Below are 27230 nucleotides of genomic sequence, written 5' to 3'. Positions count from 1 at the left end.
TGGATCCCTGTGATCAGATGCGTAACACGAGCCGCCAGTCTGGACTGTGGCGAGCCTCATACAGAGCCCTAATTGGCGGACGGACCGTTCAGCGCGTGACAGGGAGCAAGTACAGAGGAAAAGCTCTTCCTTATGTAGAGCGACTCCACAGGTGCAGCTCCAACAATACTTGACCTGCCCCCTTCGGCTGTGAGTGGCATCCACCAGAGCCGCTCAGCGCTGCGATACTGACACCTGAGACAGGTCCGCATGGGGAAGGCAACAAAGGCATGACCCGCAATTGGACCACAGGGACTACATCCCCCAGTACGTGCTGCGCGCCTTGTATAGGCGGCCGGGTTGCATTGCATGCTGGGAGCTGTAGTTTTCAGTGTGCGGGCGGTAGTCAGCGGGAAGGGGGCACGTGAGGTGTGCGCTGTGCTTCAGTGCGCTGCACCGAACCCCCGCCTCGTCTCCGCGACCCCGGCCGGCCGCTGGTGGCTCCAACGGGCTCCCTGGGATACCACTGAGTCCAAAGGAGGCCCCTGCCTGTGCTCCGGCTCTGAATGAGCCGGCCCAGCTTCTGCGGCGGAGTCTTAGCCCCGCAGCTCATCGCAGCGTCTCTGAGCGGCCCAGGGGGCACGTCCCGACTGGCAGCGATTGTCTTCCAGGTCTGCGGAGAGGACGTGGCCGTTGCACTATTGCTATAGAGCTAGGCCCAAGCACTCAGACATCACTAGTCAGGCCCAGATACCGTGAGATTGAAAACGTGGAGAGTTGCTGGAGTTAGTTATACCTGTGATTGTCTTCAGGTGCCCAGGCGTCACGTTTTCCAGGTAGTCTGTATAATCGTGCTGGCTAGAAACTTTTATTTAAAAGTGAAAGCTGAATCTCTTGCCTAATTATACCCCTTCAGCAGTGGGGTTTGAAGAAATACGCCAAATACCTTGAAACTTGTGATTTTTTTTTAATCACAAGAGCTGGCAACAAAGGTCCTCTCACAAGGATCCTTTCTGCCTCCTCCAAATACATAAGAACATAACTTAAGAACGGCTGCATTGGGTCAAACCAATGGTCTGTCTAGCCCAGTATCCTGTCTTCCAACAATGTCCAATGCCATGTGCCCCAGAGGGAGTGAACAGAACAGGTAATCATCAAGTGATCCGTCCCCTGTTGCCCATTCCCAGCTTCTGGCAAAACACACCCTTTCTTTTATGGTTACACTGGGTGGATCCCAGCTATCACTATCCTTTGTTTACTTTTTAGGAAATCGTAGCTTATTGGGAGGTGCCCATATTAAAAACTTGCTTGCAAAATGGTGATGTCTCCCTTCTGAGCTATGGTTATCACTGGGAAAGCAGAATTTTTTAAATGGTGAGAAAAATTAATAGTCCTATATGTTTGCAGCATGTGACTGCCTGACTTCCTGGATGTTTATCACAAGCTATAAATGATAAGGGAGCTTTGGTAGAAGTCCCTTGTTAAAATATTGGCAGTTTATCGCTGGCTTTTAGGTGAGCAAATTTTGGGTGCCAGACCTAAGATAGGTTAGGTAGGTCACTTTTTTTGGTTGTAAAAATGTAAACTGAATTATAATGTTGAAGTTACTACTCTGCAGATGTAAATACTAATTGTTTATTGTTTGTGGTCTGTTTTCTGTAGGTAATTTCCTGACCTGATCTGGATTAAAGCAGCAGAGCAACTCTTAGTTCTTAGGAAGTTCACAAAACTTCTCCCCATTTTTATAGCATATATTTATGATAAACCTTAAACAGCCTCAGAGGTTGGGCAGGCACAATAAAGTACAGAACCGTCAAGCCTCGTTCCTGGGAAGAGAGATGCTCCCTCACCGTTTGTACTAGTAGTTTGGTAGTTTGAAATATTTCTTCTTTTAGTGATGAAGGATTTTGCAATTTTTGTTTTAACAAGAGTCTTAAAAGCTCTCTTGTGATCTTTATTCAAAAACTTTCACAGCTTGACACCCCTTAAGAGTTTTACTATAAACTTCCTCACAAACTTCACTTCCCACTAGATCTCTCTTGTGGAGTGTTCCCAGTATATTCATCCTCCTCATCATGGCTTTTTTCCATCCCACTAGCTTTTCGGGTTTGCAGACTTTGGGGAAATACCCCATGTTTTGGCCTGTTCCAAGGTGCCAACAGCTGTTTGCTGTCCTCCGTCTCCTGAACAGGAAACATGTTAAATGTTTCCCTTTTACTACCACTTCTCAATCTGCAATACCAATGGATCCCAAAGCAACTCATATGCTGTCTACTGAGACCAAATCTAAAGGTAGAGATGGAGAGGAAAAGGAAGGCAGGGCCAGAGGAGACACCTCTTCTCCTCATCCTTTTTCCCTGTTCTCTGCTGGAGCTGCCAAGAGGAGATCAAAGAACCAAGAGGAACTGCTCATGATATCTAAAAAGAATGGTATCTGCCCCCCAGAAAAACCTTTGTGTGTGGCGGAATGGGAAGAGCTGAAGGGAGAATTTAAGGGAAGTAGCAAGTTTGAAGATGTAATGCTAGAGCAGATGATCAACTGCAACAGCTCCATAGATGTGGCCAAATCTTTGCTGTCTATGGTGGCAATGAGAAAAGGTGACATCAGTTATAATTTATTGGTCAAGTACCTGGCTCTGTGTGTCCGGCAGGAGCAGATGGCAGAAGTTTATGATGTCTATGATATAATGAAAGTCAGATTTAAGACTTTAGAAACTGGGGCTTACAGCCTTCTAATCAAGGGTCTGAGTGGTTCCAATCGGTGGAGAGAGACCTTATTGCTACTGCAAGAGATAAAAAAAGTCATGACCCCGTCAAAAGGGAATTATGGAGATTGTATCAAAGGAGCCCTAAATAACCAAGAAATAAACTTGGCATGTGAACTGTATCACGAAATGCTGGCTAAGGATTTGATACCAAACTTGGATACGCTGCAGGTCTTTTTTGATACTGGCAAATGCATGAAGGACGATCAGTTAAAAAGTGAACTCTTAGGAATCCTCTTGTATCTGAGAGAAAATCAGCTATATCCTGGAGAAGCTCTTATGCAGAGCATAAAGTTATGGTTTGAAAGGTAAATATTGTTTCAAAAGCAATTACTGGGGTTAATGGGACTCCATTAATGGATCTATGATCCATTAAGACCGTAGTCCAAAGGCCAGTGTAAATCCCTGAAACCTTTTATCATTTTATGTTGTTTTTCCTTTTTTAAAAAAGCACTGCCATAATCTCTTTATTTCTACTGTAAATAGCAGGTTTTGCCAGGTCTGAATTTCCTATCACAATTTTTACCTTTTTCGTTTTGCATTTTTCGTATAGGTGTAGCATATTCTGATGAGTCCCACATCTCAGAATTTTTGTCTTCACCAGTTCTCATCCTTGGTTTGTTATGTTTGATAGCAAATGCTGAATGTTGATGACTGTCGGAATTTCCTCTGATATACTAGGGGAGAGAAATGGTAAATTGTACAAAATTGAGACAGTTTCCCTCTGTGGTACAAGAAAATAGCAAATTCTATGGAAAAAAAATTCTGGTTCACTCCTTCTAATATGTGTTGACTCAGAGGGTAACCAGAGTAATTTCAGTAGAAGCCACTGAAGTCAGCAGACATTACAGTACACATAAAAATGAGATCTGTTGAATAAGAAAGTGCTGTTTTTACGTAATCATTTCTTAGAGTAGAACTGTAATTTAAAAAAAAATCATATTGGGAATAAAAGAAGACAATGTCATCATATTTTGGTCGGGAAAAGCCTGCTCATGTAGAGTTGAGTTGGTGGGAGGAACAGTAATAGGGTTTCCTGTTTTCCCTTATCTTCCAAGACAGTTAAGAATCTCATATATCATTGTGACCAATGCAGTGTAGTGATGTGTGTGTTGGCACTGTGGTGATGCAGTGTCAAAAGGTCACAATGCAAGCATTGCAATGTCAAGTTGCAGTGACTTTGTGTGGGATCCATAAAGAGACCTAGGCCCTGTAATGTTGAGTGTCATCGTGCGCTAATGTCTAGGCACAGGAATAAAATGGTAATCCACAAAGCTGAGTTATTTGCCTAGGCTCCCTGTGCAATGAATGGGGAGAGACAGTCACATAAGAAGTGCAATCCACAAAAGCCAGCACTAGATGGAGGGCTAATCTACACGGGCAATGTTAAAGCACTCTAAAAAACCCACCTCCATGAGAGGTGTAGCTCCCAGCGCTGCATTTAGCGGTGTGTTTTTTCACACCCCTGAGTGAGAAAGTTGCAGCGCTGTCAAGTGCCAGTGTAGATAAGCCCTTGGTTAGCCAATTGGAGATGCTAATGACAGGGGAGGTGTCTGTATCTGCTTAGTGATGCACAGATGGGAACCACCTGCCTGGAGTTAGTGGGTTTAGGTGCCTAAGCCATTTTTTGTTGGAATGAGTTAGGCACATGTCTCGCTACATGCAAACTGGACAGAGGAAGTGGCGCTGGTTTCCATGCCCATTTTATAATTTTTATTCCAGTGGTTAGCACACTTGCCTGGGATATGGACGACCCAGTTCAATTCCCCTCTCTCTGGAAGAGGGGAAGAAAGGATTTGAACAACAGATCTGCTTCTCAGGAGAGTGCTGTAACCCCTGGGATATCGAGTGTTCTGATGCTGGGCTAACTCACACTCTCCTGTTGAAGCTGTTCCACTGTAGATAAATCATGAATGAGTGATTGGAGCAGAGGGACTGGACCAAAATCTTCCACCTCCTGGGGGTTGGGGGAGGTATACCTTAGCCACTGGACTTCAGAGTTGTTCTTTCTCTGTCTGGCCCAAAGCTTGTTCCACTGTGGATAAATGCTTAAATAGTCATATGCGGGGTGTTGCACATAAGCAGGTAAAACGGATGAAACTTCATATAATTTCTCTTTAGTGTAAACGGTTATTATTTTTATTTCTAGATGCAGACCAGAAAAAAATCTTTTGGCTGTACTGTTGTTCAAAAATGATGACACAGAAGTCTAACATTATTTATACTATATATATTTTTGTTTTTAGCATTCCAGGAGAGAAATGGGAAGGACACTTAACTGCCATTAAAAATAGGTAAATACAATATTTTATGTAAAAACTTGATGTGTTTGATTTTTTTTGCCATGAACTTTACTTTGATAAAACAAGTAAAAGGACTATTTCTATTATGTTATTTCAAATTTCTTATTGAAATAAATTCTTTGATCACAATTTCTAACACCCACTTTTTGGTGGGTGTACAGGACTTCTCAAACCCCTGAGGTGGTGCCATGGATCTGTAATCCTGCCCTAACAGTGCCCTTAGGAAGACTTTGAGCCTGACAGTGTATGTGTCTGGTGATGGGTTTATTTATTTTGAGTTAACTTTCAGGCAGGGTTCAAAGACAGGTCTAGGGGTTGCTCTCAGCTGGGAGCTAATTAGGCCCTGCATCTTGAAAAGGGTCTGGGATACACCTGTAGCAAGAGGAGAAAGCTATTTTGTTTTGGGAAGGAAATGAGCTGCTCTGTTTGTAGGGCTGTTTGTTTTATTGATTGTAAACCTGTATGGGAGATGGTTAGGAGCCAGAGACCCTTGCCAAGCTTATTACTTTGGTTAAAGTAAACTGTCCCTATGTAATTGCTCAGAACCTGGCCCTACCACAGAGGTTTGTGCCAAAAAAATGTTAATTTGTGGTATGGACAAAATCAAGGAATTGCAAAGTATTTTCCTTCATGGACAATTTAGATACACATTTCTACAAAATATAATATACAAATGTTTGTAACTTTGTGAATTCGTCTTACATATTGTCAATCTAATTTGAAGGTCAGATTTGTGTCTCATGTGTATTGGCAGTTGGAAACGTGTCAAAGATAAGAATGTTTTTGAGTTACATGCTCCTTAAGGTTTGTAATCAAAATAGAGTGTACAGGTGCTGACTCTTTAAAATTTCTTTTAGCTTTTCTTAAATGTGAGAGTGTATTGCATCTGCTGCTACTGAAGTCGGGGAGGGGGAGAGGAAACATTGATTGCTGTGGGAACAGGAGTGGGCTGCTGTAAAATCTGATTTGCAGCATACAAGCTGCTTGTTTTCTTCCTTCTCTAGCTTCCTGGAGCTTGTAGGTTCTTCTAGTCCTGATAATCAGGAGCTTCAGACTTAGACTCTTCTGACTATTAATTTTATTTTGAGAGTTAGAAAGGCTGTTTGACTTCCCAGGGTCAGTTATGGAAAGCTCTAATTCTCTTCCACTTAGGGATTCCACATGACAATTGGTATGCTGGATCCAAACATCAGCTTGTTAAGTCTGGCATTATCCCCACCACTCCAGAAAATAATTGAACAGTGCACCTAGCTGTCAGGGAATGGTGGTCTTTCCTAAACCACGGAGAGGTGTGATCAACTTTTATTCCTGAGGGGAATGTATGGTATTTTTATTCTTCAGGAACCTGCATCCAACTGTCTGCTAAAAACAATGTTACCCTGAATAGTCACTGAAACTTACCTCATAGGTGGTTTGGTTGGTTATGGTGCTCTTGGAACACCCACTCTGAAATGAGCCACAACTTCTCTGTCTTTATAATACACTTGTCAGTATTGCCGGCTGCTTTTCTGACCGTTTAAGAAAGCCCCCTTCCCCCCGCCCCGCCACCTTTACTGTGGCTCTTCGGTGATTGCTGAGAATTTTGCAGCATGTATGCATAATAAGAGCTATCTGAGATTACAAAATTTGAAATGTAATTTTAGGTAGCTTTTTGAAGAGAAATTCAATACAAGAATCCAACTGTGCAAGATATTGAGTGCCTTTAATTCCCATTGACATTAAATGAAAGTTGAGGACACTCAGCAGGATTTGGCTCATGGGAAACAATGGTATGAATTTGTTAAACAAAGCATTACATGTGACTTGATTTTACGATTAGATCTTTCAACTAATATAAAGTGATACTGGCAAAAGAGTCAAGGTTTAAATATGCCAGCTGTAACATAAAGTCTGTAAATGTTAAACTTAATAATTTTGGTGGAATCTCAATTTTTGGGGTCTTTCTTGAGAGCTCTTATATTGTACAGTTTTAACAATGTTATTCTAATTTCTGCCTGTTGTAATTAGAATGATTTATCAGGAGTTTAGGATTATTTAAATAGCCAGATTTCTGATTAATACAAATGTGTGGCTTAGGCTGGTGATCGCAACCAGTGGGTTGAGCATGTGGAATGTACTAGAAGTTGCACATTGTTATTGTGTTAAGTCAGCAAATACACTACCCACAGGATTATTTATGCAATCTTGGAATATTTTTTGCTTATGGCTTGTGTTTTGATATAGACCAGAAGTCTGGTTGTTGTGCCAATTAGGTATTTATAGTTGTGTTGGATAAGAAATAAACTTCAGCTGACTCTTCACTTTTCTCTGTGCAAAACTCAGAGGAGAATGACTCACTGTTTAACATTTAAAGCTCAAAATCTATGACAGTGTTCTAGGATTATACATTTCAGAACTTCACAAATTGATTGATGTAAAAAAGAATGTTCCCTCCTTCAGTTCAAAGCATGCACAGCTGGATGAATGTAAGTCTCCAAACAGAGCATTGTGAAACATCAACATTCTACTTTGCATCTATGAAAAGACCTAAGTGAGAGGATGCAAGGAAAAATCCTTTTGTCTGGTAGCCTAGAACAACCAAAGAACTCTTCAGGATAAATGACATTTTATTTATGTAAAGCCTACTGGACAACCTGCTGACTTGCACTTAAAAATTCTGGAGACAGTGGTTGGCATGTGCAATCTGAGGATGAGGATGAAAACAGGTCTGCTACCTCATACTTTTTGTAAAAGCCCTCAAAGTTTCAGGGAGAGCTCAGACATGATTAGCTTAGTTCCTCATCTGCCTACCTGGCCAAGCTACACTACAAGGAGAATTAAGCAAAATAGCTGATCCTTTGTTTCTTTACCTACTGCCACCCTTTACAAAAAAAAAAAAGCTAAGGTTGGAATTGGTTGTAATTTTCATCTACAATCAGACATATAAGTTAGGTGGTTCACCCAGGATTTTTAAGAGTGTTAGATCATTAGCTTGTCTTTGAGGAGGGATATGCAACAAAACTTAATTAAAAAACATCAACAAAAACCTCATTCTGACCTCAAATCACATTTTCGTTGGGCAAATGAACTTGAGATCCAGGATGTCCTTGTACATGGGCTTGGAGGATTTTAAAATATTTTTTCCCAAGCATAGTATGTATAGAAAGGATGTGGAGAAACTGGAAAGGATACAGAGATGAACGACGAAGATGATTAAAGGGATGGAATGCAAGCCATATGAGCAAAGGCTGAAGGAAATGGGTATGTTTAGTTTGAAAAAGAGGAGACTGGGGCAGCGAAGATATTTGAAAGGCTGCCATAAAAAAGATAGAGAAAAGTTGTTCTCTTGCCACAGCGGGCAGGACAAGAGGCAATGGGTTCAAACGACAGCATAGCAGATTTAGATTAAATGTCTTGAAGAACTTCCTAACTGAAAGAACAATAGGACAATGGAACAGACTGCGTAAGGAGAATGTGGAAGCTCCTTCACTGGAGGTTTTCAAAATGAGGCTGGGTAGTCATCTGTCTTGGATAATTTAGACACAACAAATCTTGCATCTTGGCAGGGGTAGTAACCCTTGCGATCCCTTCTAACCCTATGATTCTGTGCCTGGAACATGCTTTACATGATATATCTCTGATGGATTTGGAGCTGCTCAGTAATAATTTATGATTAGTGTATCTTGACCTGGTTATTGGGATGTTTACTGTCTGAATATATGGATTTAGTTTAATATGTGGTAGCTGGCAAAATAGGATCTTGACACCTCAAGCAATGCCTTCCACATCTACACTGCTACATTGAGCAGTGCAGTGTCTCACTTTCTCCTCTCTGCTGCCTCCCTCCTGCCAGAGCCTTTCCTCACCTCAGTGAAAGGTTCTTGTTGTGGGGAGTTGCCAGAATCTTTTCCTGCTGCTTCACCCCTTGCCAGAGCCTTCGCCCTTCACAGTCTGGGGCAGCAGGTTTGTATAATGTTTGGTGGTGCCCAGAATGGATCCAAGTCCTGCCCCTCAGCCCCTCACCTGCCTTGTAAGTCAATACATATTTTTTAAAATAATGTAAAACTGGACTGGAAACAGTAAGCGTTTAACAGTTTCCCTATATTGCACAATGTGTTGGGGGGTAAGGGCTCTGGGGTGGGGCTGGGTATAAGGGGTTTAGGGTGTGGAAGGGGGCTCAGGGCTAGGGCAGAGGGTTGGGGTGTGGAGGGATGAGGGCTCTGGCTGGGGTGTATGGGAGGGGCTCAGGGCTAGGGGCAGAGTGTTGAGGTGCAAGGGCATGAGGGCTCTGGCTGGGGGTGCGAGCTCTGGGGTGTGGGTGGGGATGAAGACTCCGGGATGCAGGGAGGCTGCCCCGGGGCTGGGGCCAAAGAGGAGGATTCCACGGTCCCCCCCCCGCTCTCTCCTCACTGGCAGCAGAGAGCTCTGGCGGAGGGACCCCCCTCTTCTCCCCGGTGGCACACTCACCCAGCACGTGCTCCTAGGGGCTGGGCCCCCCCAGGTCCAGGAAGCCCCCTCGCCTCCCCTGTGGTGGGTGCTGGAGGGGAGGGCTGCCATCACATATGTGCCTCCTCGCGCAGGCAGTAGCTGTGCTGCCACCTCAGCCTGCTGCATGTGCTGTTCCCTTTTGTAGCTAGCAGTGGCCGGTGAGGGAGCGCAGTGCAGAGCGGCAGGGCAGCCACCGGGGAGGCTCACAGGGATGGCAGGAGGGGCTGTGGGACGCTCCGGGGGAGGCACATGGAGGTGGCAGGCGGGGTTGGGGGAGGCATGCGGGGCAGAAGGTGGGGTTGGGGGAGAGACCTGGACCCAAATATTGATGGAGCTGGTCCCCTGGGTCCTGAATTTGCTGGAGCACAGGTTCCACGAGCCCATATAACTCGTTGCCCCTGTGCACAGTTAAAAGTTCCAGCACTGGAGAAAGACTGTGTCAGAAGGGAGTCAACATGGAATGGCTCTGGTAGCTCTGTCAATGCTTTAGTCAATTTGAGACTATTTCTGTGGTCCCCTCTGTAGTATCTGATCATCTGAGTTTTTAATGTATTTTATCTTTGCAACATACCTATGAGGCAGAGAAGTACTATTTTACAGAGGGGGTAACTGAGATAGAGATTAAATGTATTTTCCAAGGTCACGCCAGAAGTATGTGGTAGTGCTTGTAATTGAACACAGAAGTTGACCCCTAAATGTCCCCAAGGATCTCATCCAGAACGCATTGAAGTCAGTTGGAGCATTTCCATTGATTTCCATAGGTTTTGGATCTGGCCCAAACTGGGCACAAGTCATTTTCTGATGACTTATTTATTTTTTATTTGCACAGAAAGAGGCATGCATAGTCATTTAGTAAATGGAAGTGAATTTTAACATATGGCTCTTTTACTATTTTTATTCACACATGCATACTTTCTTGTTTTATTACTGTTACAGCGGAAAATGTCCAGTTTGTAACCAAAATCTGGAAGCTATTCATCTGAGCCAAGAAGAGTACAATGCACTCAAGGAAAAAATAATAAAAGATGTAATCCAGGGAACTGATACATTCAGGAAGACGAGTCCTCAGGTAGGTTTCAAGGGCCTTCCCTTGACTGTAGAGTCATAAGTGACTAATGCTTAATAGGTCTAAGACCCCCTAATAATTTTTTCATCACTTGATTTTATATTAAGCATTTTTTAAAAAGTTGTGTCATGCTAACACTATACATTTTCACTGATTTTATAGTAAAATGTATTCAAGAATTCATTTTGACATTCTACTTATAATCATATCAATTTATTCTTAACCTCACTTATCATGGTTTTGTTCTTCAATTCCTTCAGTATCTCTTTAATTTTTGTCTTAATCAGTAAGAAACTCACAAATATTTTAATAATCTGCTTAAATTTTCTCCACTATTTAATAAAATGAATCCAAATGCTGAACTCTCCATTCCTCTCTTCACTCTCATAATTTTTCACATCTTTCTAGTTGGTCATTCAAGGAGAAGGATACCTGGACTAGAAGGATTAAATTTTAAGTAGTAAATGTTAATAAATGTAAATTTCTTCCCTATCCAAAAAGTAATGGAAAATATTCCATGATTCGTAACTGAAATTTTCACTGGAGAAAAGTTTAAAAAAAAAACCTAGAAGTCTCAGCTGTCTCATTAAATATTGTTTCATTTCTGAAGCTTATATTGAATGCTGGGTTTTTCAATAGCACAATAGTTAGAGTCAAAACTAGGAAAAATCTTTGAAAATAAACATCAATATTACCTGTCAACATTCACAAAAAATTAACACTAACCCCGCAGTCCTAAATGTTCATGGGCTGTGGTAATATGATATCTGCAGTGGGAACATCTAGCTTTGAACAGAGATCACTGCATACACATGAGACAGAAATGGTACAATATGTATGAAATCATGGTCAAATGCTCTTCTTATGTTTTCTTTTTTTGCTTTGTTTTGGCACTCCTTACTCCTCATCATGTGTTGACTTTAACAAATGAGCAGCCTGGGTACTAAATGGAGTTGAAAGATAAAAGACCACTAGATGGAGCCAGTGCCACATCTGAGAAATTTTGTTTGTTTTTTAATAGTAACAAGATCAAACCATTATGAGAATGCTGGGCTTTGCTGCTGGTGGTGCCAGAGTTCAGCTCCAACCTCTGTAGCAGATAGCTCTGATGACCTTTAGGGAGTACAGCAGCTCCAGCTCTCTAGCACTCCTGCAGGTGAAGAAGCCCTACCAAACCCAGGAGAGTGGGGCATTACGGGGCCCATCACTGGAGGGCTATCCCTGTCTCTACTTTCTACTTCATTCCTGGTGTCTCTCCTGGCACCACCCCAAAACCTTGCTTCCCCTCCCTGTACACACACAACATCAGAAAAGTCAGGGGTGGGATCCTGATTCCCCACAATATACTTGTCAGATTGGCACTTCCCCTGCTGGTGTTCAACAGATGGTTTATTGGATAGAGAAGCCATATAAAGAGCTGGGCTGATTCTTCATCTCCTTTATTGGTCTCAGGGATGAGTCCCCCACCCCTGTCTTTCTGCCCCCAAGAGGATGGAGGGAGCGGAATTTGTCCTTAAACCCTGTTTGCTGGCAAGAGCTGCTGCAAGAGGAGCTGAGCTGTTATCTACACACCTGTCACAGTTCAGCTCTCAGTTCTCCCCCTCTCTTCTTCTTGAACTCACCTAGCCTTTTGTTGTATGGGTCAGGGTGAAGGTGGAAGTACAGTTAACAGCTCAGCTAGGAAGCTTGTGCTCTGTGCCAACAGTGTATAGATTACTAGCTTTCTGTCATTCCACTCCATAGTGCCAAAAAGAAGGTCTGATAACCTCTCATATCTAGATTTTAGACCTCAGATGATACTATGCACTAGATATGAACAAGAAGAGTCTAGCTATATAAGTTTAATGATTACCTTACTCACTGTTTCTTCCCTAGTTATGTACAGAAAAAGCATTAGACGTTTGTAACTTTTAAAACACCCAATTTTAGGGTACCCTAAGTCTCTGAACCCTGTTGTTCAAGTATCTTCATATTTTTCCCACAAAATTTATCCTGGCTCCAGATTTATCCTCCCAGTTTTCAAGCTGATTTGACTTCTTTTGTGAATTTTACAGGGACTGCAGAATCAGCTTTAAAAAAAATGTAGCAGCATCATTAATATTGTCAATTGGCTACTGCTGCTCCATAGTATTAAAATTTAAACAAGAATTGTCAAGAATTTGTTGTATGGTAACATGAGTAATACTACCTATTTTTTAGAGTTCCGCAGAGAAATCCTGGTAAACTAATGGGTTTATATTTCTCTGATTCCTTAACTAGTTACGCTAATTCATGATGTTTGTTTGGGTATGTTTACGTTGGAGCTGGGAGATGCAATTTTCAGCTTTAGTAAATGTACTCAGCTAGCCCTGATCCAGCTAGCATGATAAAACCAGAAGTATAGCTGCAGCAGAGTGATGGGCTGGCCCTCCTGAGTATAATCCCATCTAAGATCATAGGTATGTACTCATGGAGCTAGTTCATCCCGCCGCTCATGCTTCAGTAGCTACGCTTGTATTTTTAGCACAAGAGCCCAATCAGAGCTAGCACAGGTATGTCTGTTGGAGCAGGAAATTATACCTTGTAGCTCTAGTGTACAGCTCGTATCCTTTGAGTCCCAGTTTGAGGCCTGTGGGGGAATCAGGATCTTCCTTGTCCCCTTAACCAGGTTGCATCAATAGTACCTTACACCCTGAGTGTTCCCACTGGAGTCAGTGGAACTACTGATGGGGCCCAGTGCTATTCCTTGGGAGGAAGGATATCCCTATGCTGGCCTGGGAAATGGGGAATAAAAAATTGTTGGGGGTTAGACTAGATGACCTTTTTCTAACTCTCTGATTCTGTTATCACAGTTCAGCCTCTAGTTTGGTTTAGTTGTAAATCTTCTTCCACTTGTTCTCCATGAATGCTCGGCAGTTAGGGCCATATTCCCTATTGCCTATTTCCATTACCCACTGGCTGGCAGAACCATTTGGAGTATGTAGGAGAGGGAAAGCAAGTCACACATTGAACTACCCCCTGGCAGTAGAGGACCTACTTGAATAGTGTGCTAGGCCTCAGATTTGCTTGAACTAGCCCCAATACCAGTACTGTAATCTGCATTGGGAACCATTGTTATGTTAGTATTATCTTCATCTGTTGTCTGCTAGTTGAAATCTGTTCCACTGAATTTTCTATAGTGGTGAAGGCCTGCCAGTTGTTCTTACAATTGGCTAATAGAGGGAATACCAGAGAGAGTTGCAGGTTGATCATCTTTTCATTACTGTAGTCTATGAGTAGGCCCTGGTCAAAATCCAAACATATCCTGACACTTAAAATCTTGATGTGTCTAAATCCTAATCCTCAATATCCCTCAAACACAATATTCATGTCATACATGTCTGTGTGTACACTTGTACAACTTTTTGTGGCCGTTCTTGGGTGGGTTGGTCCACTACTAGCTCTCATTTGGAAGTTTAGGCTGCATAGCTGTCCTATCTGCTTCCTCCTTTGTGGAGAGGAGGGAAAATCAGGCCACACAGAATTTCCAGAATTTTCCTCTGTTTGGGGGAGGTTTGAGCCATCTGGTCCCTATATGTGGTTGTTTGCCTGGTTCTCCCTAAAACGGCTGCTCTCTAAGGAACCAGAGGCTCTTTGTGTGTCCCTAGTTGCTAGTGATGGGTGAGAGGATCGATAGGCAAGGGAGGAAATGGAAAGACTGTTGGGTTTATTTTTAGTCTGTTTGTTTTGCGTTAGAGTCCTCTGCAGTTGTTGGCATGGCTTATCCTTACTTAAAGTCGGGTATTATTTACCTCATACTGACTTAAATCTAGAGTTCACTGTGAATGCATTTGTCATCTTCCCTGCAGTTATAATGATCTTCTGTATCTTCCCCCAGCCCCCCAAAGTAACATGCCGCTTTAAGACTACTTACAAAGCATCTATACCATATTGAGCTGAGTCTTCAGAGACAGTGCATACATCATTGTGGAGAAAGAATTAGAGACTATATTCTCAGTTTAAAAGAATAGTCTACTGGCTTTAAGTATTGAGTACAAGTGTTGATATAGTGAAAATAGCCCTTGCTTGTAAAATACACTCTGGTTTGCTGTTTGTACACTTTGCTCATCCACTACTGCTCTTCTCTGACCTTCTCCCAATCTTGGTATTACTGGCGCAAATACTCCCTCCTTTTTTAATTGTCAAGACATATTGAACTGCCATCCTGTATCACACCACCTCAGTGACTTACTGTCTTATTTTGAATCTCAGACGAGTCCAGAGAATAGAGCACAAGCCTGGGAGGCAGAAAAACTCGGTTTTGTTTTTGGTTCTGCTGTTAACTTTTTGTGATCTTGGAGAATTCCACTTATCTTTCTGTGCCTCAGTTTTTCCCATCTGTTTGATGGGCATAATGACACCTACTCATTTTTATAAAGCACTCTGAGATCTATGGTGGAAAAGAGCTATATCAGGGCCAAGTATTGTTACTGAGATCTGTATATTTTGATGTATTCCTTTTCTATTATTTCTCTGTAATCTTATTTATTTAAGCTATGAAACAAACTGCAATAAAGTTTATATGAAAGATGATTGACCTCAGTGGTGCTGGCGTGTGTGCTGTACAGTTCAGTTCACCTTGTAGTTCATATTAGAAATGTTAACACTCTGAGTAACCGGGCATGCTTATCTGTCATTTCAGTTGTTATACAATTAACACATGAAACCCTATTACTCATATTAGTTGCCATAAGTAGGAAATTATTGACTGAATTTGAAGCTATAGTGATAGCTCGGTATGGCCCTGCAGGGTTTTTTTTTTTTTTTTTTAGCCAAATGAGTGTGTTATGCTCTGCAATAGCTTAGTGTGCTCTTTTTTCTTTCTTTTTATGATCAAAATCAGAGTTCATACTATCTTTTTTTCCAATTATTGGTCAATAACCAGAGCTTGAAAAACTTTTCAGGAAACTTGTTTGTGATAGCTCCTGACAAAGCACTTCTTGCTCTAGCAGGTTGTGAGAGGTTGGACCCTTAAAAATCACATCCTCCTGATTATCATCCAGTTACCAAACAATTTAGAACTTTATAGGTTAATGACAATATTTGCTTAATTCCACCCTTAAACCTATTGGCACCTAGTTCAGACCCTGAACCTTTTGTGTAATGTGTTTCCAATGGGTAACTCCACTTAATAAGTTGGACTGCATATTACATAGTAACTTTAGTTTTCACATGATGGAAAGATACTGGAACAATCAAACTTAAACAATCAATTTGTAAGCACCTAGAGGATAATACAATTATGAGAAATAGCCAGTGTGGATTTGTGAAAAAAAAATTATGCCAAACCAACCTAATTCCCTTCTTTGGCAGGGTTACTGGCCTAGTGAATAGAGGAAAGCAGAAGACATGATATATCTTGATTTTTAGTAAGGTTTTTGATAGTTTCACACCAGATTCCCATAAGCAAACTATGGAAATGTGGTCGTGATGTATTTACTATGACATGGGTGCACAACTGGTTGAAAGACTATAGTCAAAGAGTATTTATCAATGGTTCACTGTCAAACTGGGAGGACATATCCAGTGGTATCCCACATAGTCAGTCCTGGATCCGGTTCTATTCAATATTTTCATTAATGACTTGGGAGGGGAGAATATGCTTATAAAATTTGCAGATGATACCAAGTACTTTGGAGAGCAGGATTTAAGCACCTTGACACATTGGAGAATTGGTCTGAATTCACCAAGATGAAATTCAGTAAAGATAAGTGCAAAGTACTGCAGTTAGGAAGGAAAAATCAAATATACAACTACAAAATGGGGAATAACTGGCAAAGTGGTTGTACTGCTGAAAAGGACCTTGGGGTTATGGGGGATCATAAATTGAATATGAGCCACTATGTGATGCTGTTGTAACAAAGGTTATTATCATTCTGGAGTGTATTAACTTGAGTGTCTGTAAGACATGCGAGGTAATTGTCCAGTTCTACTCAGCACTGGTGAAGCCTTGGCCTACTGTGTCCAGTTCTGGGCCCACAGTTTAGGAAAGATGTGGACAAATTCAGGAGAGTCCAGAGGAGAACAACAAAAATGATAAAAGGTTTAGAAAACCTGACCTATGAAGAAAAACTAAAATATATTGGGTATATTTAGTCTTGAGGAAAAAAAGATCGAGGAGAGGCCTGATAACAGTCCTCAAATATGCTAAGTGCTGTTATGTAGAGGATGGTGCATGTCTACTGACAGTAGGACGAGAAGTAATGGGGCTTAATCTGCAGCAAGAGAGAGACTTAGCTTAGATATTAGGAAAAGCTTTCTATGAGGCTAGTTAAGCTCTAGAATAGGCTTCCAAGGGGATTTGGAATCCCTGTCCTTGGTGGTTTTCAAGAACAAGTTGGACCAACATCTGTGAGGTTTACTTGGTCCTGCTTCAGTGCAGGAAGCTGGACTTGATAACCTCTCAAGGTCCCTTCCATTCCTACATTTCTGTGATTCCGTTACTTCAAAGGGCAGCACTGTGTAGAGAACATTATATCATTTGTCAAGGGTCAGAGATGAGATTAATTATGGCAAAAGTCTAGATTGAAGTGTAAATGTTTCACTTCTCTAAATAGGTGTAAATGGAAAAAAGTGCTTTGGCATTCAGGAGCAGCTCAGGTTGTAATAAAATACTTAGATTATACACCAATGTTACAAATGGTTGTCGTACAGAGGCACTTCACTAGCTCTTCTGGCTGCCTTCCCCAACCCACCAACATCATCTTGGTCTTATTCAAAATGAATCATGGGAACTCACCAAGTTTGTGTAGGCACTAGGTAATTTGTTCCACTGCACCATCTGGATCAGACTTGATAGAAACAAAGAGCTGGGTTTCATCAGCATATGGAGCACATTGCAGTCCATGTCTCCCTAATAACCAATCCTCCAGTGACACCTCTTAGGAAGAAGCTTTTTCCATACACGTCAACAACATCTTCTGATCTATAGTATAAAAGGCTGCTAATAGATGTAAAAGAATTAACCTGAACACTTTTTCATTGTCAGTTTCTAGGACGAAATAATCAAGTAGTGCCACCACCACAATTGTTGTCTCATGACCAAGCCTATATGTGATAGAGCTCATGCAAATTTGAGGAATCCCAAAACTCTCATAGTTTTCTGGCTGCAACCCGCTCTATGACCTTTCCCAAAAAAGGGAGATTGGAGAGTGGTCAGTTGTTAAAATTGTTAATGTCAGGAGTTAGTTTACCCTGTTAATCTCAATCAACATGGAACCAAATACCTTCACGTTGACCTTCACCACCTGAATGGTTTAATTAGTGATCATGATGTAAGGATGATGAATTCTTCAACTCAAATGTATTGTCCAGACAGCAGGCGCATTAGTGTCTCAAGGAAAATTTGAAAAGGGATGCCTCGGTGTCTTCAATAAAATATATCTATGTATCTTTATCTGCTGTCTCTCGGATTCTGTTTTTAAGTACAGCATTAACCTGCACTTAGAAAGGGATGTCCTGCTGCAGTTGAAGTCAGTGGCAAAATTCCCTTTGACTTCAGTAGGAGGAGGATTGGCACCTAATAAAATGCCCAAAAAATTTCTCCCAAGAAGAACTATTAATAATACCATTAATGGCATGAAAATGGTTTCTTGGGTGGACTGCAGGGGATACCCAGAATAGTTGCAAAGGTGTGTTCTTAGTAACAGGCCACACAGCAGTTTCCTAAGAAACAAACTATACTTGTGTGGCTAGTTCTACTTTCCTTTTGTGTTGGAGATATGCAGGAGGTTATTAGATGAGACTGATGACACACGAGTTGATTGGGTCCATTTCGGAGACACACCTGCAGTACATACTTTTATGTTCCATAATCCGAGGGATTTCCCTGCGTGTTTGTTATCAGGTAATTTCTCTTCCGAATATACTCTGATGATGCTGATGTTTTCAGTATATTGCTCAGGCTTATCAGGGACTAACTTGGAATATATTTCAGAATAGTGCATGATGTACCAGCAACTGAATACACATAGAAGCCTCTATCTGCTGAGGATTTTCTGATGATTACATTACAAAAAGCTTGCCATTAAACACTAATTAAAAAACTGGGCTAAAATGTATGTAAATCCACTGATTTCAGCTGAGTTTCTCTTTTTCCATATCAGCAGAAATGAAAGCTGACTCTCGCACACTGCATTGGTTGGTGAAAGGGACATTGTCAACTTCAAAGCTACATTTTTGTCTGAAATTGTTTTACTTGCTATTGTTACAATAATCTCAGCTGTAACCTGTAACTGAAAGCAATGAGAGGAAAAATATTTTTTCTCTATTTTTGTAGTTTTTGTTCTATATTTGACAACTTTTTGAGTGAAGTCATTTCTGTGTCTGTTTTCCTGTCTAATCAGTCAGTTTTCCTCAGTTATTTGTGTTGATTTTTCACAAAGCACAACAGGAGAGAGAAAAACTTAAAAAACAAAACAAAACACCCACAAAACTCAAAATGGGTGATTGTAAAACCCAAAACAACGTCACTGGGGACTCCAGGTCACATATAGTCTGAAGTTACTTTTAAAAAACTGATTAGATTTCACATTGACAGCATCCTAGGCAAACTAGGGTGGTAGATAGTGTTACTTACAGATGCTGCATGATCTAATGTATGAATCTGGTAGAACCACAAAGCATTCCACAAAGATAATGCTGTGCCATTCCCATAGTTTCAAACAGCCCTATTTAGTACAAAGCCTCCCCATATCTATGCAACTGCCATGTCCTATGGCTTTCTAACCTGTGCAGGAATTCAAATACTTGGACTTGTGAGGGGAGAGGTGTGTGAAGACCCTTCCCTACATCTTGTGCAGCTGCAAACCCCACTCCAGAGCCTGGCAGCTGCGCCGCAACACCATCTAGAACTGCCTGGGGAAAGCCATCGCACCATGCCTGAGGGAGATCTCCATGAACTGCGCCATCCCCGGTACCGACAGCCAGCTGCGACCTGACATCGTCATCACCGACGAGGCCCAGAAAAAGATCCTCCTCGTCGACGTCACGGTCTCCTTTGAGAACAGGACTCTGGCCTTTAGCAAAGTCTGAGCTCATAAGCTGGAAAAGTACGCTCCCCAGACCAACACCCTGACAGCAAAGGGGTACGAGGTGTAGATAGACGCCCTGATCTTCGGAGCCTTGGGTGCCTGAGACCCCTGCAACGAGCATGTGCTGAGAACCTGCGGGATCGGTCGATGCTACGCACGACTTATGTGGTGCCTCATGGTCTCATACACCATCCAGTGGTCCAGGGACATCTACATTGAACATGTCACTGGCCACCGACAGTACTAGGAGGCGTGAGCCAGAGTGACATCGCTCTTTGACTACGAGAAAAGGACCGCGAGACTTTGTCCGTTGGACCATATGAACTGGAACCATAAATTCACTGAACATTAAATCTCACCAAATGAGAGTCAACCCATCCTCATCATCGTATTCACTCATTATACTCCACACCTGAACATAGCCATTATACGAACTTCATACCCTCATATCTCAGTGTCTGTACTTTGACCCATCAACCTTTTACCCCCAATCGAGGATATTGCAGATTATTTATTTCTTATGCCGCCCGATCTTAAACCGAATTTCGCAGCCCTTGATAATCTGTACATTATTCCCTGATAACCAGAAACTTCTATGCTTAAACTCTGTACCTTTCACTTTTTTTTTAACATCATCTTAATAAAATTTTTAAATCTATTGTCATTCATGACCGAATTCCTCCTCTGTTAAATGCTACCCATCCCTGTATGCAGTATTGTTGTCGCCATGTTGGTCCCACAGGATACTAGTGAGAGACAAGGTGGATGAGGCAATATTTTTTTATTGGACAATCTTCTGTTGTGGACAATCTTCTGTTGGTGAGAGAAAAACTTTTGAGCTTACACAGAGCTCTTCTTGACTTGTCTGATGCAACAATGATTTCCCTTTGGCTAGAAGCGTTGGAGAGATGCTCTTTGATCAGCCATTTGGTGACATTTCTGACATAGCAAAGTTCTATATTTACCTGCTTTAAAAGCTTTGTGTATGCCTTACAACCAGAGTAGTAAGCAAATATATCAACAAGAATCTCTTATTTAATGCTTTACTTTCAGAGATCTCAAAGCTCTTTACTAAAGAAGCTAAATAGTGTTATTCCCATTTTGCTGATGGAGAAACCGAAGCATGGAGTGGCAACGTATCTTGCCCATGGTTACACAGCTCGTCAATGGCACACAGCTGGGAATGGAACCCAAGTCTCTTATTTTCTTTTTAAATGAAATTAAAAAGCTGTACCCGGCTTTGAAGCTTCTGTCAGATTTTGACTGACCTACCTATTTTTGTCAAAAAATGTTCAGTTTATACTGTGAGTTTAAGAGGGGTAGAAACTGTGGCATTTGTTCAATCGTAAGAAAAGAAAAATGTAATGGAAAGCATCTAGTACATTGTTAACATCCCTTGAAGGTGTTGCAGCAAATATTTTGTTAAAGATATCAAAGGCAGAAGAAGATAGTGAAGTGAGAGGTTTAGGTTTTTTTGGTCTTTTTCGAAAAAGCTTAAAAAAAATTCCTGTTTAATATTTTTTTTTTCTTTTCTCCTTCTTCTAGGAACTTGAAGAATTTCAAAACTTTGTGGAAAATCATCCTCCGTATGATATTGTGATAGATGGACTCAATGTTGCCAATGTTTCTAACAGAAGGAACCAGTCTCAAACTGTAAGTGCAGGTTAATCATTCATAAGGAGTTACACTTTTCAGTACACTTAAGTGAGCATAAACCAATCACTGCCTCGTTTTATTACTTACCCTATCTTGCAAGTGATCAGCAGCATTTTTGTAGCACATGTTAGAGAAATCTTTTGAATTTGAATACTGAATATGTTAATGCAAATCAGGCAGGAGAAGATAATTATTGTAATACATAGCACTAGAAAAGAGAACCCCTGCTGGTCAGTTTCCCTGTGTAGGCAGGAACTTAATGGCAGTTTAAATCTATATCCTGTACAAGAACTTTCTTTCACTTCCTAAAGATTCTCAGTCTCAGTCTTGATCTGTACTTGGGCATAGTTATGTCATTCAGGGGTCTGAAAAAAGTGCACCCCTGACCAACATAGCTATACTGACAAAATGTCTAGTGTAGCGGTGCTTGGCGAGCAGAATAAGTGCTGTTCTGTCAGCATAGCTAGTGGACATGAGTGGCATGTGAAGTTTCCCAAAGCCCTGCCTCCTCTGATGAAGGCCCCACCCCTGCTCTCAGTCCCCTCTCAATGGGGAGAGAGGGCGCTGAGGGCTCGGTCAGGGCCATGGTGGAGCTCATGACCCTGGCTGGAGCTCTGAGCCCGGAGCCCCTCTTTCGTTTTGTCCCTTCCCCTGCAGCTTCGTCCCCATTCCATCTCCACTCCACCACTCCCTTCCCCCTCAAGGCCCTGCTCCACCCCCCTACTTGCTCCTCTTCCTCCTCTACCATGTCACCCCCTTCTTCCCCCTGACCCCTCCCGCCCACTGTGGCCCCGAGACCAGAAAAGCTCTGTGCCATGGTGGAGGGAGATTTTTCCAAGGGCCCCAATTCTGCCTGTTTTCTCCTTCCCACCTGGTGGCATGAGGTTTGGGGGGACTTAGCCTCCCCTAGCCTCCATTATGCACCACCCATGCTAATGGAGGTGTTCTTACCAGCCTGTAATTGCCAGGGTCACCGCTGGTGTCCTTTAAAAAAATTGGCGTCACATTAGCTATCCTCCAGTCATTTATTACAGATGCTGATTTAAACGATAGGTTACAGATGACAGTTCGTAGTTCTGCAATTTCCGATTTGAGTTCCTTCAGAACTCTTGGGTGAATACCATCTGGTCCTGGTGACTTGTTGCTGTTTAGTTAACAATTTGTTCCAAAACCTTCTCAAATGACACTTCAATCTGGGACAGTTCCTCAGATTTGTCACCTAAAAAGAATGGCTCAGGTTTGGGAATCTCCCTCACATCCTCAACCGTGAAGACCAGTGCAAAGAATTAATTTAGTTTTTCCGCAATGGCCTTATCATCCTTGAGTGCTCCTTTAGCATCTTGATCATCCAGTGTCCCCACTGGTTGTTTAGCAGACTTCCTGCTTCTGATGTACTTAAAATTTTTTTGCTATTACTTTTTGAGTCTTTGGCTAGCTGTTCTTCAAATTATTTTTTGGCCTTCCTAATTATATTTTTACACTTCATTTGCCGGAGTTTATACTCCTTTCTATTTTCCTCACTAGGATTTAACTTCAGATGCCTTTTTGCATCTCACTGCTTCTTTTACTTTGTTGTTTAGCTATGATGGCTCTGTTTTGGTCCTCTTACTATGTTTTTTAATTTGGGATATACATTTAAGTTGAGCCTTTATTATGGTGTTTTTTAAAGTTTCCATGCAGCTTGCAGGGATTTTACTTTTGGTGCTGTATCTTTTAATTTCTGTTCAACTAACCTCCACATTTTTGTGTAGTCCCCTTTCTGAAATTCAGTGCTACAGGGATGGGCCTCTGTGATGTTTTCCCCACCACAGGGATGTTACATTTAATTATATTATGGTCACCATTACCAAGCAGTCCAACTATATTCACCTCTTGGATGTGATTCTGTGCTCCACTTAGGACTAAATCAAGAATTGCCTCTCCTCTTGGGGGTTCCAGGACTAGCTGCTCCAAGAAGCAGTCATTTAAAGTGTCAAGAAACTTTATCTCTGCATCCCTTCCTAAGGTGACATGTACCCAGTCTATAGGATAGTTGAAATCCCCCATTCTTGTTGAGTTTTAATAGTGTCTCTAATCTCCCTGAGCATTTTACAGTCTCTGTCACCATCCTGGTCAGGTGGTCGGTAATATACCTCAATCCCATTATAATGCTGTCCTTGTGGCTGCGGGTGGGTGCGCCACTAATTTTAAGTCATGGGTGCTCCAGCCCCCATGGAATCAGAGCCTATGCCCCCGGTAATTCAAGCTCTGACAAGTACTATGGAGTTCTACTCTCTCCTCTTCTATTCCTGCAAGAATTGTGAAAAATGCCACCTTCCACCCACTTCCCCTTCCTCTCAGATGAGGATCTGCCCACAGTAATCCATGCATTCATCACCTTGTTGCCGGGCTACTGTAGCTGACTCTACTTGACTAACTGTGGTAGCAATGCATACACTCATCTTATTCAGAATACAGCAGCCTGCTTCCTCAGTAGGGAACATGGCCAGAAAGCTGGGCTCTGATCCCTCCTTTGGCTCCCAGCCCATTTTCATTCCATTCAGTGTTTTAGCCTGATCTTCAAAGCTGTCAGTTTGTCAGAACTCAGATACATCAGTGACCACCTCTCTATACAAGACTCACCAGAAAGCTGTGCTCCCTGGGAACAGTCCCACCCACAAAGACTAGGATGAAGTGTGTGGGAGTCGCCACAGAGTGTATTCAAAGATGTGGAGTGAGCTCTCAGAATCTGACACTTTTAGGGCATGCTGCAAGACTCTCCTCTTTGATAAAGATTTTCTCCTATAATTGGAATGATAATTTTTTAACAGTAAATGAAATCTACTGTAAGTTGTCTACCCATGCTTGAGGAGAGTGGAAGAGAAGACTCAAGGGCCACTAGGATTCTTGCTACACAGCCCTGATGTACTTGAGAAGCACTTTGATACTGCAGAAAAGCCCCACCACCCTTGCATCCAAAGTCCCGCTGCACCCAGACCCCGCTGCTGAGCCCCAGCCACTCTGCTTTTGGACCCCCGTTGAGCCTCTCCCCCCTGCATCTGGACTCCCACTCCTGCACCCAGACCACCCTGCTCTTGAACCACCACCCTGATGAGCTCCATCCACCTTACACCTGGACTACCTCAATGAGCCCCCTGAATCTGGATCCCCACCCCACTGAGCCCCAACCAGCTGCACCCAGGTCCCTCACCCCACCAAGCCCCAGGCCCTCAGCACCCAGACCTCTATGCTGAGTCGCCCACACCCTGACCCCCCCTTCAAGCCCCATCCCCCCACACCCAGACCCCCTCTGCTGAGCCCCAGCCACCTTCACCTGGACCCCCTGCACAGTCCCATTCCCGCTGCACTCGGAACTCCCCACCAAGCCCCTCTGCATCCAGATCCCTCTCAGACTCCCCACCGGGCTGCCTGCATCCAGATTGCCCCACACAGAACCCTCTCACCCCACACCTGGATCCCCCCACACTAAGTCCCTCCACACTTGAATCCTGCCAGGCTCAGCCTGCTTGCCTCACACCTGGATCAGGGGCCAGGGCTGGGCATGTGTGCAAGAGTCTGTCCCTTTTACTTGCTATCTTGGTGAGCCTGGCACGGAGCGGCAGGGCCCCAGGATATATTCGGGGCAGGCCCAACCCTTGCGCTGTGTCAGGGTGCAGTCTCGCCTCCGAGTCATGTCCCGGGTGGAGCACTGCAGGGTGATCTCCCACCTTTGTGCAGCCAGTGGCCTGTGCTCCCCAGTGCCATGCTGAAGCCTTCACATAATTTATTGACAAATAAAAATACAGCATTTTGCCAAATTTTAAAATATTGTGCTCAGCATTTTTAATTTTTTGGCATAGAATTCCCTCTGGAATAATTTATAACCACATCCCCCAGCCCAAATTTGTCTGATATTACTGTATGCAGATTTTCAGCTCTTCAGATTGTGTCTTTTATTTTGTCTGTAAAGCACCTGGCACACTTTAGATGCTCTTTAAATAATAATGTGAGACATTGCTGTATGCAAGAAAAAGAATAGGGTTCAAGTTACTATAAATCGGGGGTAGGCAACCTACGGCATGCGTGCCGAAGGCAGCACGTGAGCTGGTTTTCAGTGACACTCACACTGCCTGGGTTCTGGTCACTGGTCCAGGGGGCTCTGCATTTTAGTTTAATTGAAGCTTCTTAAACTTTTTAAAAACCTTATTTACTTTACATACAACAATAGTTTAGTTATATATTCTAGACTTATAGAAAGAGACCTTCTAAAAATGTTAAAATGTATTGCTTGTATGTGAAACCTTAAATTAGAGTGAATAAATGAAGACTTGGCACACCACTTCAGAAAGGTTGCTGACCCCTGCTATAAATGATCACCTTAGTGCATCGTCAGTCGTTATTTAAATATTAATAGAATGTGTTTTTACTGTGTGAGATTTTTGTAAGACTTTATATTTATATTTAGTGACTAAATATTTTGCTAGTGGATATTGTATTATTGCCAAAGAAGACCACAGTTTACCCTTAAGTATTCATGTGATTAAACCCCAAAACAGTGATACAAGGTTTCTCCCTTTTTCTAATTACCTAATGTCTATGATTCCCTTCTAGCATTTGGTAGATGTCTTGGGAAATGCCTGCAATGTGTGGGTGAGGGGAAATTTCTCTCTAGAACGGGATGGATAAAACAGCAAAAGTTGAGGAAATGACTAAATTAATTGCACTGACATTTCTAACATATTTTGACATTTAGGAAATTTACATGAATAACTGTAAGTAGCCCCCAGACAGCTTATATGTTCATTTGGTCAGCAAGTCAGTGGAGTTGGCAGCTGTATAGAAATGTTTTGGAGCAATTTCTCTGATGTATTAGGCACTAGCAGCCTTCTCTTTTTACCAGTTTTTCTTCAACAAATGTGTATTGTGGCTATTGCAAAGAAAATTCCAGGAACAGGATTTAATTGTATACTCATGTTCTGGGAAGTTCTCTGGCAGAATACCATGAAACCAGCATTCATGCTGCTATGGATAAAGTGAACATGTACACATAAGGCACAAAATCCAAAAATCCAGGCCTCTGTGTTTCAAGTGGCTCTACCTCCTTAACAATATGACTTGATCACTGTTAAAATCTTTCTCTAAATGAGCAAAGTCAATAACCCTTTTTAAACCACCGCTACACCAGCATCACGTCGCCCACTATGGTCTCGTCCGCCACGCCAGGATGTTAAGGCGGAAACACTCTGACGAGAGGAATGGATATCTGTTATAATCCCCAACCAGTCCCTCGTTGCCAGCCCCACAATTGGCCCACCTGGTTTTGATCTGCCCCACTGCCAATGGCCCCTGTTGAACTGGTTTCAGACTGAGCAAGGTCTCTGTGCAGCCAACACATATGATGATGCATATTGTTGATGAATGCCTGCTGACTAGGTTCAGCGGTGGCCTAGAAGAACTGCATCATGCCACTGAAGATGCCATCGCTTGGCTAGATGACTATGCACAAACTAAATAAATAATCCTTATGAAAAATTGCTGTTCTTTGTGTAAACAATGGAATAGTCTCTTTATATAAAAAGCTGTATTTGAATAGAAATAGAACATTTGCTGACTCTTATTGTTTGATGTAAAATGCTACACCTACAGATATTAGAATCATTTCCTTATAGAAGGACGTCAGAGAATGCATCTGGCTTTTGGATCATATGGCATATCTAATTTCTGGTGTCAAATTAAAAAAAATCTCTGGCCTCTCTTAAAAAAAAAAAAGTTTGTGCTATATCTTTTGCAATTTTGAATGCATTGCCGAACACTTCAGTTTAATGCTTTGCATAAAGCAGACTTGCCTTGATGACTCAGTGTTTATAAGCTGTTGTCTTGGTTGTTCCTTGTACTAGTACAAACACAGATATCTTCCAGTTTGATTAGGAGAACCCTGCGAAGAGATGATTCATGCTGTGTCACG

At 42.3% G+C, this 27230-nt stretch overlaps 1 protein-coding gene across 10 annotated transcripts in view; it reads left to right on the top strand.

Moving 5' to 3' along the window:
• Positions 1–43: 43 nt before the first annotated feature.
• The window catches only part of PRORP (protein only RNase P catalytic subunit), an 88742-nt gene continuing 61555 nt past the window's right edge, over positions 44–27230 (top strand). Inside the window, exons 1-5 of one of the 10 annotated variants that reach the window (XM_030559274.1) lie at positions 44–243; positions 1642–3052; positions 4991–5038; positions 10451–10583; positions 21176–21283. In XM_030559274.1, the coding sequence (XP_030415134.1) occupies positions 2055–3052; positions 4991–5038; positions 10451–10583; positions 21176–21283 (1287 nt within the window). In that variant the 5' untranslated portion in view covers positions 44–243; positions 1642–2054. Of the gene's footprint in view, positions 307–358; positions 816–1087; positions 1127–1641; positions 3053–4990; positions 5039–10450; positions 10584–21175; positions 21284–27230 lie in introns of those variants that run through there. The other 9 variants (XM_030559272.1, XM_030559276.1, XR_003999979.1 and 6 more) reach the window with 9 other exon arrangements.

The sequence above is a fragment of the Gopherus evgoodei genome, chromosome 4, assembly GCF_007399415.2.
Source record: "Gopherus evgoodei ecotype Sinaloan lineage chromosome 4, rGopEvg1_v1.p, whole genome shotgun sequence".
Classification (NCBI taxonomy): Eukaryota; Metazoa; Chordata; order Testudines; family Testudinidae; genus Gopherus; species Gopherus evgoodei.
Note: the sequence above shows the minus strand (reverse complement) of the source record. Positions and strands in the feature narration are given on the sequence as shown.